The sequence below is a fragment of the Lycorma delicatula genome, chromosome 13, assembly GCF_047948215.1.
Source record: "Lycorma delicatula isolate Av1 chromosome 13, ASM4794821v1, whole genome shotgun sequence".
NCBI lineage: Eukaryota > Metazoa > Arthropoda > Insecta > Hemiptera > Fulgoridae > Lycorma > Lycorma delicatula.
In genome coordinates, this window is record NC_134467.1 from 53,119,680 (window position 1) to 53,137,698 (window position 18,019).

General features: G+C 30.2%; 1 protein-coding gene across 3 annotated transcripts in view; it reads right to left on the minus strand.

Moving 5' to 3' along the window:
* Positions 1-2,844: 2,844 nt before the first annotated feature.
* The window catches only part of LOC142334135 (ATP-dependent RNA helicase DDX42), a 185,213-nt gene continuing 170,038 nt past the window's right edge, over positions 2,845-18,019 (minus strand). For 2 of the 3 annotated variants that reach the window (XM_075381887.1, XM_075381888.1), the window contains exons 13-15: positions 16,002-16,115; positions 7,872-8,000; positions 2,846-5,898 (exon numbers count right to left, since the gene is read on the minus strand). In XM_075381887.1, coding sequence (XP_075238002.1) covers positions 5,614-5,898; positions 7,872-8,000; positions 16,002-16,115 — 528 coding nt within the window. In that variant the 3' untranslated portion in view covers positions 2,846-5,613. Of the gene's footprint in view, positions 5,899-7,871; positions 8,001-16,001; positions 16,116-18,019 lie in introns of all 3 variants that reach the window. The other variant, XM_075381889.1, reaches the window with a different exon arrangement.

The window sequence follows — 18,019 nt, forward strand, 5'->3', positions numbered from 1 at the left end:
TACGCATAATAAAAACATTGCAAATACAATTTTAAAACTATGACTGCCTTAGGGAAATAATAATTAGTACATTAACAATTTTAATTATCTGCTGGTAGATTACAATAGCAATTTTAATTGCTAAATTTGTAACTCGGTCATTTCTAATTTAATCTCTAGATCGGCGATTCTCAACCTGGGGGTCGCAAAATTAGCCTACAACTTTACACATAAATAGTAATGAAGTCATTTTATGAGAAAAAATCATTTATTATAAACATTTTACTTAAATTTATATGTATACATGTAAACAAAATAAATTAATGAGACGGTTATGTATGTCTTTCATTTAAAAATTTCTCCATGCGTGGATCTGTTAGAAAAATACAAAGCAAATCTTTTCAAGAGATAAAAAACAATTCCTACATTTAGTTTTTAGCCCAACCGTAAATGAAAAATTCTTTTCACAAAGACATGGTAAAAGGGATTAATATTTTCAATGCTTCGGTGACTAAATTTCCATATTCACTTTGACGAGCAAGCCAAAACATATGTAAATTTTAGTTGTAATGTTTTACCGGTACGTTTAACCGTTTACAACCGGTTCAATCAGGTGGTTGTGAATCTCAACCAGTAACTTAGCAGTTGTGATGTTTTCACAAAATGAATTCAGTATTCCTCTCTTTGAGAAATCATTTTTATTTTTATCTTCCAGGAAATACTTGGTCGACTGATTTTTTCAAACCGAAGTGAATAAGAGTGTTCTTCATCCAAATTTTTCTCAATATAATCAGAAGCGGGTGGAAACATATCAAAATTTTTGCTTTGAAGGTGAATAATCCAGATAGCTACTTAATGAAGGCATGAACGTTTTTTTGTCATTAATAAAATGTTTTTATCACGTCCTTGTAAATTCACATTAAAAGTCATTTAATTGCAAAAATAACATCAGCTAAGTAAACCAACAGTAACATATACATACACATCATTCTGTAAAAAATTGAGAATGGCAATTTGTTTCTCCTGGAAAAATATTAATTCATCTTGCAATACCAATAACCGGTTTAACAATCCCCTGCAATAAATATCTGACTTCTGTATGAAAAAAGGAGAGCTTTCCTTTTTTTGGCAGTTTCATCGCTTAGTTTAGCAAACAGCCTATTCTGTAATGATAGACTTTTTATAAAATTAATTTGAGATTTTCTGACATATTTTTTGTGACGAGAGAATGTCTGTGAAGGAAGCGGTGGTGCATCCATTCTGACCTTAGTATAAGGCAATCTTTTAATTTTTTCAGAAATCCAGTGTTCTTTCCAGTTATCACTTTTGCACCATCACTATGTACTGCAATATATTTTTGTCCAATCTATGTCACAGTTTTCAGCAGCTTCATAAAAAAAATACCAAAAAGAAACTGTCCTATTGTGTGATGACCAGGTATGATTTGCAAAATAAAATATTTTCTTTTGATTGATCTGCCCCTAATGCATTCATATCTCATAAAACATAAGAACCGAGAAATATTTGTTAACATCTGTTGATTCATCAAATTGAATACTAAAAAAATTCACTTGAACTTGTTTGCTGAATTATCTCATTGCGAACAGTGGCAGCCATGTCATCGATTCATTCACCTTGATACTGTCATTAGAAAGCGGAATTTTTTTGCTTCTTTCATGCCTATTAAAACACTAACCATATCAATTTCAGCAGGCAATATGAAGTGTAATTGAATGGGGTTTGGATATCTTAGCTACTCTAAATGCTATGAGATAAGATTGTTCAAGTGTACTTTTATCAGTACAGCTTGATTTACAAGTAGAGGCGTGTTGGTTTTCCAAAATATATAATTTTCTTTGGAAAAGTATTCCAAGGGTTTCCTTTTATGATCTGGATGTTTAGTTTCCACGTGTCGAATTAATTTTGATGGCTTCTTGCTTTCATCAGAAGAGGACTTGAAAGCAAACAACGCACTATGGCTGTCCATCCAATGAAATAAAACCATAATTTATTTAACTGTCATTGTACCAATCTTGTCCTTTAACCGATTGATTCAATGGATGTAGATGACTCGCATTGCTTTTTCACACATTTATCCATTTTGCATTAGAATTAAATTGAAAAAAAAGTTAGACCGTTTGACCGCACACTAAAAAACCGAAACCTTAAATTATTATTATTTTCAATGAAACTATGCTTTTAAAAGCTAATAACGGCACAAGACACACGCTTTGCATTTGAAGCTAAAATGAAGTTTCACAATCCCTTACTTTCCCTTTTATACTGCTGAGAACATAACATGTAAAACCAGACGCTTTCACAGCTACTAGTATGCAAGCAGACCAAATTACAATGATCGTGTTTACATCAAATTGGAACCTGTAAATCACTCATGTTAGTACACTTCATTTATGCACGTTCTTACCGCATCAATGCAGCTAATAATTTAAATTAGTTTCATTGGGAAGGTCGTGAAATATTCATTATATATATATTTTTTTTCTTTTAGGGAGGAGTAATGCGGCTAAAAGGGTTGAGAATCACTGCTCTACATTGTAATTTGTTTTATAGTAATGACTAAAAAAAGTAAAACTCAATATGTGCAATTTAAATTTTTTTTAGAATTATCTTATGATTTATAATCTTATTAAATTAGATATATCATTAATAGAAATACAATCCTTTAAAAAAAAAAAAAAAAAAACAACTTTGAAGAAGCAGAAGACAAAAGGGGAAAATCAGTAAATGATTTTAAAAAATTTGTTAAAATTTTTATCTGTAAATCTTACCAGGAATCAGTTGCCTCTTTACTCATTTGCTGTTAAAAAAATTAACAGATTGTAATTTTCCAATGGAAGGAGAAGATAAGCAAAATCAGTTTCTACCGTTGAATTTCTTAATAAATTTTATTTATAAATGAGGTACATCAGAACTGCTTATCATCTAAAAAACTGAAATTACATTCAGGATTATGGATGACTGAATTTTATTCACTATCATTAGTTTACAGAGAACAAGTAATGTTATATATAACATTACTTTCAAATTTTGGATTAAAAATTAAACACATAATGAATAATTAAAAAAATTATTTCTACTTCTAGGTACAAGCCTGAGATTTGTATACACACTTATCGTAAGTAGACATTTTATTTTTTAACTATTAACGGTTTAACACATATTAATGATAACACAAAATGTTTTGTGTTTTCCCCTTGAATACTTATCTGGTCAAAGTTTTTAATCACACAAATTCCAAACCGGCTAAGTTTTTGAATATAAGTTTTAATTTTTATGTAGATTAACATAAAAAAAAGTAAGCATACTTTTGCAATATAAACAAAATGTGGCTTTTTTAATATCTCAAACAAATAAAATATGTAAAAATGAATAATGAGATGAAAGAAAAGAAAATTTTATGCAAAAAGTAAGTTGCTGTTTTTATAATATAATAGTTTTTGAATGAAATACAACTAAAGTAAAGACATTTGTACAGAGAGTGAAATGGGAAACTATGAATTGCAAAATACAGTATTTCTGTAGTTTAATGATGCATCTTACCATTATGTTAATTTCAAATTTAAAAAACAAGTAAATTTTTAAGAGTTTCATAAAAATCAGGACGTTTATGTATTTTCCTATAAGTAAATATAAAATTGATATATAGAAATCATTATAAATGAAAGATTTTTAATTTAAAACATTTATGGTGAATGTAATAATGAAAATCTATAATATAATGTTTTGGTAAATAGGCCAAACAAATATTTGTTACAAATTATTTTTTTAAATATAAGACCTAAAAGAATTATGATGTAAGGACTGAAAGCAAATTCTAAATTCCCATTTTAAAATGATATTTCTACATTATTGTTTATGCTACATTAAAATGTTGATTTTTTTAGATTTCCTCTTTACCTCTTTATTTATAAAAATATCTTATACCTAGGTGTTACTTTATATAAAAAAGAAAATCATTTTTATATAAAATTGTCTTTTTTCTCCTTATGACTTCAGTGATAAGTTATTTTATTTTTAGTAATATTTGTAAAATCAGAAAAACTACAATTATTTGCCACGTTTTTAAAAAATCAACTATTGGAAAAACACAAATTATTATTACGTTAACCTACATACAAAATGTGATCTATATGTAAAAATCAAGTCGAATGGAATTGTGAAGTTTTGATAAAAAAGATTTTTTGGGGCTCGAAACACTATACCGTTATCATCTACTTTATATTTGATCTCGCATCACAACTACTATAACAAAGATTATGTTCTGATACACACTATTTACAAAAATTAAGTTCTGATTCACACTATATTTAATTAAGGACATTGTACTTTTCCTTAATTCTACTTAAAAATAATAAATAAAACATTGATTTTTCTTTTTTAAATTAAAAATATAACAACATTAAATATTATCTACATACAATGGTCATTCAGAAAGTTAGGCTAGAGTGTAAATATTTTATGCATTTCATATCTCAAAAACTTAACTATCTTTGTTCCAGTAAATTTTTGTGCCAACAGCAATAATTTCAACATTTATGTGAGCATTTTTATACCGACCAGTAAGAGGAAAAACAAAGTAAAAGGCAGCGATTTCATTTATACTACAACTGCGGGACTCAAATGGCAATTTTAATTACTCCTGCTGAAAATATAAAGAGATAATATGGATATAAGGACATATCCATATATTTGGAGGGCCACCCGAATATACGCATCGCAACTCCAGATGGTTTATAGACAGAGCTGATCGTCCCAAACTAAAAATATCAAGCTAACATTAGCACAGGTCTAGCATGTTCACATCAAAACACACACTACAACCAGAAAAGAAGGGATCAAGCGCAGATAATTAATAGTTAAAGATAATCTCCACAGACACATTAAAAACTTAAAAACAATGCTATGAAGTAATACGATTTTGTTTTTCAATCGGGAAAATAAATATCATATCTGATTGTTCCACAACAGGCTGAAATATTACTGGAAAGTAGGATATTAAGTAAAAATTAAAAAAAAAAATGATAGCTTAAATCGGATTAATAAAATTTGTTCCTACAGATCATCAAAGTTGACAAAGTAAAGAAAAAAAACGAGGAGGAGATTAGGACAAGAAAAGAAAAACAAATTTTTACTATATAAGAGATAGTTTTAATGATCCGAGTAAAATGAAGAAATAGAAAAAGATCAGTAGAATAAAAGTTTTTAACAGGGAATCTGGAGGAAAAAGAGTAGATCCAGGATGATTTTGTGCGAAGGCAAGTTACCGGCTTTAGTTTTGATGAAGATTTATTTGCACATAGTAATAGAAATTGTTGATCCTTATTATGACTCAGAAGAATAAGACGGTAAGCAAAGATATTTATAAGCAGTTAAGATGATAATAATAATAAAAGGTAAAAATGGTAACCTACTAGAAATATTAATAAAAATAATTCTATTCATTTTTGATAAATACTAAAAAATAAAACCTAAAATTGAGATACTGACACAAAATGGATAGAAAACAGTCAAGAGTTAGAAAAAGTAAGTATACGATCCACTACACATAATTGCACCTTTATTACTTCCTGGATGACCTTTTCGCTATATTGTAATAAAAAAAATTATATTCATTTAGGAGTCCCATCTACTCCTCTTCACTCGTCTTTCTTTTACAGGCCCGCTTGATACAGATGTTGCTGGTGATGATGATGATAATGAACTTGTGGTTGTAGCCGCCAGCATTATATTTGAAGGGGGTAAATTTATTGGAGCAGCGGGCACAGCAGATACAGGTGGAACGGGAACATCTGTAACCTCGATCGGCACTTGTGGTGGTATAATCGTACCATATGGCACACCGGTACTGGAAGTTTGGTCACGCGTCTGTTCCCATGTGTGATCTTCAGATGCTGTAAACTAGAAAAATAAATAATCAAAGTAAAAATAAGATTAAACATTTATCAGTTAGTTTTATAATTAATGAATGAAATCGGAACAGTAATAAAAAAAAATTAAAATATAGGTGGATTTTTCCTTTTTTGATGCTTGGTGAGGTGCATATTTTGAATATCATAAAAATAATTTTCCTGTTACGGTTAAGTAATTGTGCAGAAAAGATTTTTTTTATGTCTTCATACTGAAATCGATTTAGTATCCAAATTAGTTTGAATTCCTATACAAAATGTTCATTCTTATCTTTAAAAATGTATAATGTTATCAGGGTGATTCAGTGTATTGTATTCAACATACTCACCCGTCTAATAAAAAATTCAAAAGGGCATTTTTTAATGAATTCAATCTGTTGTAATTTATTTAATATGACTATTTATAAATTAATCTTCCGGATGAGCAACAAAAATAAACTGAAAAAAATTTACTACTAGACACAAAAGTTATGTATGTACTTACATTACGTCTTGAGATTGACCCTGCCAAAATTCAAGCAACTGACATTCTAAAACTTGTTGACTTGTGCGATTGAATTTTTAACAGTAGTGAAAATAAATGCTAGTCAAATTCATTATCTAAAAGCCATTTACGGTGATGAAACTTATTGACTGACATACTGTAAGATGGGCGTTAAATTTTGAACATCAGAAACCGGTAAACCAAGTATTGAGGATGAAACTCACAGCAGTCGACTGGTTTCTATGAATGAGAAATACCAGAACGAGGTGGATGACATGATTCAAAATGTCCATTGTATCGCACAACAATTCATCAATTCATTTCTATCCAGACAGGCGTATTGAAAGAACGAGTAGAAAATATTATCGTACAACCAGACCACCATAACGTGGTGAGTGCCATGCAAACTTACAGAAAAGAAAAAACAACAAAAGGAATGCTGTGAACATCCTCTGAATTATTATGTAACGGAGATACTTCCTTTTCAGTATTACATGAGGAGACAAAACTCAGGTGCATCATTTTAATCAAAGAAAATAGCAGAGCATGGAATACTGGCATTATAGTTATAGACATGATAAATAGACTCAAAATACAACCCTTGCAAAAAAAATGCTTTAGTGTTCTGGGATTCCAAACATGTGAACATGACTGACTACCTGGAAGCTGGGTCAACTAAAATTCTACAGGACCTGTAGGGACATTAAAACACCTCAGGGGACGTGTGTGTTGTGTTCAACAATTTATAGACCTGATAAATCTGCAATGTGATAAAGTCAACAATACACATCATATGCGACTACTGAGACACTAATGAAATTGAAATTCAAACTATTCCATACCTTTTGAACACACCACATTTTGTGCTCTGTAAATTTCATTTCTTTCTGCAATTAAAGAGGCATACCAGGGCTGTTAATACCTCTCCATGAACTGAAGGATGCAGAGAGATTCACATATGAAGGAAAGACCACCAGCATTCTTCATCAACAGAGTGGGAAAACTGGTTTTCCGTCAGGAGAAATGTATAGTTGTAAATAGTGACTGTATGGAACAATAATTGATACGCTTTTATAGCAAATAAAATGAACTATTAAGCTGTATTTGTCCGACTGAAAGTTATGAGCGACTCTGCATTACATTTCAGTTAATTACAATTTTATAAAATATAATTAAATTATAAATTAGTTAACAATTATAAATAATATATGAATTAATGACAGACAATAAATGGAAATAATAATTAAAGTTAATAATAGTAATCCATCATAAAGTATGTTTCCAATAATAATAGTATAATGCCAATAAATAGGCAAATCTTCCAATTTTATAAACAGCTGGTATATACTACGAGTGATGCAAACTAATTTTCTGAGAGAGTACATTTCATTATATGGTGATTTAACAAACTTTCAAAACTTATTAACACTGACAAGAATTGGTTTGATCTAAAATAATAAAAGAAAATAAATCAGACTTACCTGCGTCTGATACTGAGCTCTGAATGCTGCTTTCATAGCAGATAACCGATCAGTTCCTGGGCCAGTTTTACTTACAAAATTTCCAATCTTGTTATTACTGCTAAATGTATCCGATGTATTTGATGAACCCTTAAGGGGAAAAAGCCATAATTAATCATCTATTTACTTTTTTACAGATTATTTAGTTAATAATACATTTGGTTCATTCTGACTAATTCAAGAGCATGTAGTGCACCTAATGGGATTTCAAACCTAATATCAGAACCGTATATTATTTCATAGGCGTAATACATAAGAACGGCACAGTTTACTTTAAAGCCTTTTTTTATTCAGTGTATTCCCATTCAATGCGCTTCATAAAAGTTGTTTACAAACTTTATAATCATTAATTTCAAGCAGGCACATTGGAAAATTGTTCACCATACGTTACAGATTGGATGGATTGAATACAGATTGGTAGAAAAGAATTCCGAACTACCAACAAAATAAATATACTACCGCTCTATTGAATGTTTTTATATCCCTCGACCTGCATCAATATCTAGTGATTTTGATTTTTCTTGAAACTGAAATACACAATATCTTGCTTATCGACAATCTTAAATTTTTTGAACCTCAGTGTGTTCGATCATTTTAATTATTTCTCAATGGATTTCCTAGTCTCTTAATTTAACCGTTATTAGTTTTTGACCAATTTTTTATACAATATTCTTTTTTATTGCCGTTTACAGAATCATGTTTATTTATGAACTTAAAAATATTAGTATTTGTTTACAATCTGATAAAAATGTTTATTGGTGAAAATCAAACGCTTAGGAGATGTGAAATAAAAAATATAATAGATATGCAAGCGATAATAATTAGGGATTACTTTATTAAAAGGTTTATAAAAAATTATGAAGAGGGTATATTTTCAATATGTAAAGAAAATAAAAAATTTAAACCGTTTCAAGACTGTATAATTTTGTGAAATATATGCCGAACAAACTGGAAAGATATAGCCAAAAATCTGATGTCATATGTATAACATCACTTAAATGTACTTAAATTGAGCATAACTTAAGAATAAATCGACTGATCTTTATCAAATTTTTACAAGCACAACTTCAGATACACTATTACAGCATATCTAAATTTCAATGAAATTGATCAAGTACTTTGGAGATTTTTGAACCAAAAAATTTTATATACCGGGTGATAATTTGAAAAGTTACCGCATTTATTATTCAACAGATATCACCCACATCGTATTTCTGTTGGCAGGCATGTATACCATTCACAGGGGAACCTTCTTAAAATTATTTTCAAACGGGTGGAATCCACCCTCACCGCTACACCTATCCCAACTAAAAAATCTGAAATGGCAATGGTAACATTTAATTACATTAATTGACAAACCGAAAAAAAAAAAAAATTTTGGTAAAAAGAAAATTAAAATTTGCCCACCTCTTTGCTCAGTAGGTGTGAAAGACCATTTTGCAACATTACATCTTAAATCATTTGACATCATTTTTTTATGGGGTCATTTGAAATCAATAATTTAATCATTTATAAAGAATTTTGTGCCAACGTAAGGGGTTGAAAAATAAAATTCTAAGAGCATGTAAGGAAGTAACTAAAGAACCATTAATAAAAGTAAGATGTGAATTTCATCCAAGACTTTATTATTGTTTACAGGAAATAGAATCATTTTGAACAAATGAATTAAAAATTGATACTATTATTTTATCAAGGTAAAAAAGCATTCATTTATTATTTCTTAAGGATTCTTATTGTTAAAAATCTTCATAACAAAATTAACTCTAATGAATAATTTAAGCTTTATTTTCTGATAAACAATTATTCATTTATGAATTAAGTTTTTATTTAATTTTTAATCGTTTGGTTTATCTGGCGATAAATTTTTCAACATGTTACCAGCAAAGAAGTAGGTACCTTATTATTGGATTTTCGTATGTTTAACTGTTGTTATCGTGCTTTGTTTACTGGTATGTTTTTTCAATGCTGGTGAAACCTAAAACCCATATTTTTAACAAGAAAGGACGAGACCTAAAGCTTTGGATCAGTAACATTGTATCCCAACATAACCTAAAAAAAAACCACATTTTTAATCATAACTTCAATATCGGTGAACCAATTTTTATTTCATTTGAAACAAATTACTTGTCATTCAAAGGGCCTTCCAGTGAGGAGTCACAAGCTACATTGTCTAATTTAAAAAAAAATAAGTTTTGAACCCTTGAAAATTTAGAAAACATTTAATAAGGGTAAAATTTTGTATAAGTAATTAAAAAAATTTTCATAGTTTTAATTCATGATTATTTCAAATGTTAAAAAAAATAATATCAGCTAATTTTATAGTTATCTTTGTTGGGCCAAAATTAAATAAAAATACTATCCCAAGTGGTTTACTGAGCGAAGGGGTGGGCGGTATTTTAATTTTCTTTTCACCAAAATTTATTATTTTTTTCAGGTTGTCAATTAATGTAATTAAATGTTACCATTGCCATTTAAGATTTTTGAGTTGGGGTAAAGGACGGATTCTATCCCTTTGAAAATAATTTTAAAAAAGTTCTCCCCCTGAGAATCGTACACATGCCTGCAAAACAATGGGAGTGATAGCTGCTGAATAATAAATGTAGTAACTTTTCAAATGATCACTCAATATAAACAGCCGTTAATGATGACAATAGAACAAATAAAAATATTACATTTTAAAGATTAAATTATTCCAGTACTGGATAGCAAAATTGTGTATACACTTTATTATTATTTTAAATTTAGCAGTAGAATTATAATTTCTTAACAGTAGATTATAATTTCAAAAAAAGAATGACATCATTAAAAAGAATAGGCTTCAATGTAATAAATATAGAATTTAGTAAGAACTGAAGATGAGGGATACCATGAAAACTGGTTGTTGGAAATTAGTATGGTAAGTTTAACTTATCTAATTACTGTGTTTTTAGAGGTTTATTTATCAAATATTATATATGTATACATACACACAAGAAAACTACATTTTAAGTGAATGGTATTTTCATACTCCTCATGCCTCAAAATAAAGTAAATTCATCTGCAAACCCATTAAGCAACTGTACTTTGTACTATTGTACTTTTCTTTGAAAAGTCGATAAAACCTAACATTTTTTAATAAATTGGTGACAGGTCATGTGATTTTGTAGAACAAATAATTAATAATAAAACCAGAAATACTGTTTCAGCTCACTACTGAGATTTGGGAATAATTCTATACAACTAAGGAAGGAGTTTTTACACAGAGTAAAAAAAATAAAGTCAAACGAAGACATTTTATATATGGCTTTTCAGAGATGCATATAGATTTAATAAACTTTTAGAGTGCAAGATTTTTCTCTGATTCATAGATTAAGATTAAATTTATAATCGAATGAATACACCATATATAACATTGTTTTACTGTATGTACAGCATCTGTAATATTTTCTATATCTTCTATTTTTATAATACTTGTATAATTATAGCGTTGTATTTCAAGGAAGCAAAAATCTGTAATATTCGATATTTTGTATGTCATTTATGTACTATTATAGATTTGAAATCATCTTGCAGGTGAAGACCATGCGCTCTTTCCACTTTCACTGCCTAAGGTTTCTTCTCATTCTCCCTAAAACACCTTGATAATAATACAATACTGAACTGTTCCCTCTCACTGACTGACATTTTGGTCAACTCATTTTAGTATTTATTAGCAAAATATTATCGCACTCCTCTAGTGCACATAAGAAATTACTATCTCATATCTGAAACTTTTTATTGTACGCAAAATATTTCCCTAATTTTCCCACATGTTCAAAAATTTGAAAATTTTACGGCTATATTTAAATATGGACTTTAAAACTAAAAAATTAATAAAACTTTATACAAAATCTAAATAAATTATAGTCTGAAATAATTATAAATTTTCAAAACCTAATAAATCCGTTGTATTTTTCACTGTCAACTTCTTACAAATTCATTACAATTCACTGTTGCAGGTGGTCATCCTGCAATTCTTCTTTATGAAAATCTTCTACTTGAAGATTATGTGTCTTAATATATTTTCTCTAGTCATCTATTGTTATACGGTTTATGGCATCTTCCAATGTTTTTACATCATTTATTTGAAATGTGCTGTTTTTGGCTGCCATCTCACCTCTTGTCTGTGCTCAGATTAGCTCGATCAGGTTAAACTGGCAGTAGTCGAACGACTTCACGCCTCATTTTTGTTGCAATGTTGTCAAGCTTAGACCATCTGTATGAGATCTCTTTGTTCAATAACAATGGACAGTAGTTCAGGAATTGCGTACAAAGGATTATGCGGTATTTTCTTCTCTTCTAACTGTGAAACAATTTCCGCCTTTTTTTGTGTTAATCACCGGTACTTTCTCTTTAAGCGCAGAATTACCGCTGGCGTTATTTGTCACGATAACACAGCCTTCTTCCAAAGATCACAACAACTTACGAACCATTTTCTGAATACATCATCATTCATTTCTCGGTGGAAGTTCCCTGTATGCTTTGACTGGAGAACAAGAGCACAGCCTTTTATAAAACTGAGTTCATAGCGACCAGCGTGGCATATAATTAAACGGGATCCTTTTCAAACCGGAATCTTAAGGCCACCGCTGCTTATTGAATTCTGCAGATATATTTACTGGAACGGTTCTGGTTCTGGTTTACCCGTGTTTCATCTATGTAAATTATTGATAGAGAATTATTTTGTCTAATTTTGTGCATTTTCCTAAAAAATTTTAACCGAGCAAGAACAGTATAGACCTATCCATCGAAGATTTTCTGTCATCATCGTACTACAAAAGCGGAACCCTAATAGCTATACGATTTTCCACGTGGAGTAAGCACTCCCAGTAAATTTTTTTTGTCCAAAATGTCACTAATTTTACTGTACATTGTATACTTTCCTTTATGTAAAATTCTTGAATGGAACGATGAACTATATCTTTATTAAAATCTTCCGCATCGGTTACCCGGTTTGTAAGAAATTTTTTTCAGAGACAATTCAAAAGAATATTTGCATAATTCACTTTGGGCTGATGAATCTTCATTACCTTCATGACAAATATTTTACACAGTACACACTTAAACAGCATACATGGTTGTAGTCGCTTCCTGTGTTGTATAAAAAACCTCCTTAATAGTAGCATTAGGTTTGCTATGCACAAATTCTTTTAATAATTATATACCCCATAAGTAATTTTTTTTTTCAAATATGAGGACTATTTGCAGCTATTTTAACTTACATGCTTACGCAATTAAAGATCAGCCAAAGTAACTGCATATCCGATTGATACAAAACCATAATCTGAACCGGTTGAAATTGCATTACAAAACAAAAGCTGCATATGCAGCAACAAAAATGATGTAACAGTGTCTTGAGATAGTAAACACAGACTATTTAAAATAGTTAAACTGAATAATATAAATGATAATTATGCCAGTTCTTTATTTTAATTTAAGATTTTCCTCCGTACATGACTGTCACTTAATAACAATACAAAAAGGAATGAAGTAGTTAGATCAGGAAATATATGAGAGAACACACAGTTTTTCAGAATGAGATAATCTTATGTGCATGTAAAATACCTTAAGAGGGGTTATTGAAAAATTTGATTTCAATTTCTGTGATTTATTTATCAACTGAAAATACTGTATTTGTGTGTGGGCTTATTAGATTTCTGATGCATAGTTAATGATAGATGTGATGATGTACTTTTCTTGGGAGAAAAAATGCTTTTGCATTATCACCTGGGACAAAACTACGACAAAAAAATGCCCCTTCTCGGACATCAAAAATATTAATAAAACAATATTAAATAAAACTAAATAACTAATAAATAATACTAATAAAACTAAGATGAAAACTTTGACAAGATTAAAACTAAAATAATAAAAGAAACAACCATTAAGAAAAAATATACAACACGAATAAAAGAATAAAATCAATATTTATCGTTGTTAAACATTAAATTTTATGAAGTATACTGATACTTTGTAAAGTAAGAATATCCGGTCTAGTACATTCTTATCATGGCCTAGGATGCAGCGATTGTCCCTCAGCAATTTAAATTTACAATGTAAGGTCTCATAACATATGCAATCCATAAGGATGTGGTACACAGTCAAGTGGCAGTCGCATCATATGCATAGTGGTGCATTTTCTGCTGACATCAGGTACCCATGAGTAGCTCTGGAATGTTCCTATTGCAATTGGCAGAGGACCACTTTCTCTCTATCAATTTTTCTCTACGAAGAGTACCATGGCAACACAGAATATTTGATGCGACGGAGTTTATTATCCACGTAGCAGCAGTCCAGTCACCTTGCCAGTTTGCCCAATGAGTGTGTTCTAACAATTAATGAAGTTTGAAGTAATAACACGAGTGGTAAAGGATGGTTGACTACATGCGGCTTTTAGCAGCAGAAACTGCATGTTCATTGCAGTTAGGGATCCAGCAGAAACTCATTTGTGTGTTGTGATGGTTCAACTCAGTGATTGTATTACAGATTTTGGTGGTGAGAAACTAGCTGTACACACTCCACACTGCTGTAGAATATGAGTGGTGGGGCGGCAAGGTGAGGAAGTCATGTGACCGTCACTTGCAAAATGATTTCTAATCTATTATAAATCGTCTGAGCCTTTCTTACATTAATATCATGTTCAACTGACTGTCTTTCACAATTAAATTCCACAATTAAAGTCCACAATTTTTTTTTAAATCAACATTTTGGCTTAAATAAAGTCAACCACAGCAGCGGTAACATACCAAATATTCTGTAATTTTATTAACAAGAAATTTATGTAAAACCCATGCAACATCACTAAATGTTTGCTGAATGTACACGTTGTATGAACTTCAATTACCTCAACCGTTTAGCAAAATTTGATGTTGCATTAGTTTTTCATCATATACAAAGCAATAATACAATATAAAAGTATTAAACACAATTATTCACAGATTGTGGAATACTGACAATATTATCCAAAAGATTAGAAAAAAAATCAGTTGTGCACAGCAAGATTAACTAGTATACTATTAAAGTAACTACACATCTATATAAACATGATTATAGATTGAGCAATTGTATTCAGTGTGCTGTGAATAATATCTTCTGCAGAGATTGGTAATTCTACAATGTGTACAATTTGCTTCTGCAAGACAGTTAAGACTGGTGACCTTGAGACAAGAAATATGTCTGATTCTTTGTTCATCGTGTGTTCGTCATCTTTCAACTATTGAGACTGTGTCAAGTGTGCTCAGAACAGTATAAACTTTAGAACAGCTAATATTTCTCATTTACTTCATCTTCCATGAGGACAGCAAGTATACACAGACAATTAAAGATCACTTTTCAATTAGATTTCCAGGCACACTGGTTCCTGATCAACATAGTGCAAGAGCGCTCATCAAAAAATTTAGGGAGACAGGATCGTAAAGGACAATGAGCGAAGCAATAGATCATCAATACGCCATGTAAAAAGACTGCAAGATCAACTGACAGAAACATCCATGTAACAACTGTACAAAAGGCAATTTGTTCATAATAAGCTCGCTCTTATTCAGTATAAAGTGAAAGCAGTTCAAAAGTTATTGGCCACAAACTGTGGAAAGCGAATTCAGTATTATGAATATATCCAGAACTTTTAAGAGAATTACAATAGAATAGTGAAAAATACGTCTTTCCACTACCTGTTGTACCATGACAATGATTGTATTTATAATTCGTTTTAAAGAAAAATATTTAATTAAAAAAAGATAATTTTTATTATAATGAAATTCCTCTTAACAATTCTGCTACAATGAGACTGCAGTTACACGACCATGAGGAATACATTCACTTGTCTGCAAACAAGAAACCACTTATATCTCTGCATGTTTAATCATCAATTAGAATTGTTAATGTAAAATGTTATATAATATTTTTGATAACAACATATTAAATATAATGTATCAAAACTACTGAAATTTCTTAAGAATTCTACAATTAATCAGTAAAAATAAAAAATGCTAAATTCCTTTTAAAACGGTTGTGACATAATTACAAAAAATAAAACTTCTTACAAAATACATATCCTAATTGTTCTCTATTTACCTGAGCATCTGTTGATCCCAGTCCTGGACGTTCACGAAACCCTAAACCACATCCACCTACATTCAATGATTTACCTTTGCCGCTCTTAAACCTTGATTTACGGAACCATGCGCTCTACATCAGATAAAAAAAATCAATAAATAAATAATAAAATGGAGCGATTACATATTGAAAAGTTAGCTAACATATAAACAGAATGTACCTGTACAAATAACTTTTTACCTGAGCAGGCTTTTCCCCCTTTTTTTTATGTTGTGCAAGGAAATAAGAAATGCAAATTCTGTTATCTATGAAAAATGCCAAGCCAATCTTCAATTCAAATTTGAACCTCCTAGATAAAAAAGGCTGAACTGCTACCATTCTGCCATGGAATTCGACAAATTATTTCAAAGAGAAGAATTACATAATGTGCAAATTTATATTTATACATTAAAAAAAGTGTCTATTATAATTATGAAAAATTTATATACTAGCGATACTATGTTCTCAGTAATGAAAATCAGTTTTTGTCAATATTCGCTGTGATTACAAAGTAATCGTTAAACAATATTATAGCAAACAATTTTGAAACATATGCATAATGAAAGTGACATAAAAATTAATTCTATCCAAGATTTTATAAAAGATAACAGCAAACATTTTTTAATGAGAAGATGAGACACTGTATGAAAAATTTCAAATCAATGTAGAAGGCAAAAGGAAATAAATACAAAATCTCTATAAATGATTAAAACATGGTTATAAAATCTAAAAAAACTTTTTATTTGCTTAAAATGCAATGTAAAGACATTAATTAATATAAATTCAATTAGTTATAGGCGCTAGAAGAAAGGTTAATGATAAATAAAAAAAATATCTTTTTAGGTTCTAGGCAAACTGCATTTCATACAACCTGATGATACCCTGATGGTGAATTTAATTGTTGTTGTTCATCCATTCAAGATAAGAATGTAAGACACCCAAAAACTGCAATAACTGATGAAATTGTTAAAAAAATCCACACTGCCACATTAAATTATTTCTTATTGAAGCTTACTGTACGAGCTGGCTGACATCTTGACAGACCACGTCCACCACACTTTACACAAAATTTTAGGTATGAAAAAGTTTTCCGCTCAATGGGTGCCATGTTTGTTAACAGTTGACAAAACATACAGGGGTCGTTCAATAAGTCCTTAGAAAATCCAAGAGATGGCGTTCATAGTATTGAAAACGGTTTGCTTTTAGTAAGCGTTATTTGTCGCTACAGTGCAGTTAAAGTTTCAGTTGTATCCATCATACGGTTTCATTGTCATAGTCGATTGAAGCAACAAGCTATTGTTAATTTAGAAAAATGAAAAAGAGAGTTTCAAGTGGTGATTAAACACATATTTAAAAGGCTTAACACCAAAAGAGATCAAAAAGCTGAGTTGGATGAAGTTCATGGCACATCTGCTCCTGTGTTTGCAACTGTTTACAATCGGGTAAATGAGTTTAAACGTGGTCGTACATCCACAAAAGATGAACATTGTGTGGGACGTCCAGTGGAAGTGACCACCCCTCAAGTGATTAACAAATTCACAATATGGTTTTGAGTGATCGACGAATCAAAGTGTATGAAGTAGTTGAGGCCACAGGCATATCGCAACGTACAGTGTTTTCAATTTTGCACAAAATATTGTAAAACATTTTGGCAAAATAGATGGATGAATGGCAGCAGTGGAGAATAAATGCAATTGTGTGGTCAACTCTGAGGCTGTTTTAGGGCTTTCCGTTGCAATCCTGATGAGTTTCTGTGTCGATACATAACTGGACAAAATATGGATACACTACTATACTCCAGAGATAAAGGAACTTATTGAATGACCCTAGTATATTAAGACTGAACACTTCTTGAAGGTGTTTTAAGACTTATTTAAATGATAAAATATAACTTCAAAATATTGATCATCTACATAGTGTGAATCATATAATATTTTCATACAAAATTTCATATATGAGGTCTATTTTTTAAGTAAAGTCCATTTTTTAATATAAGC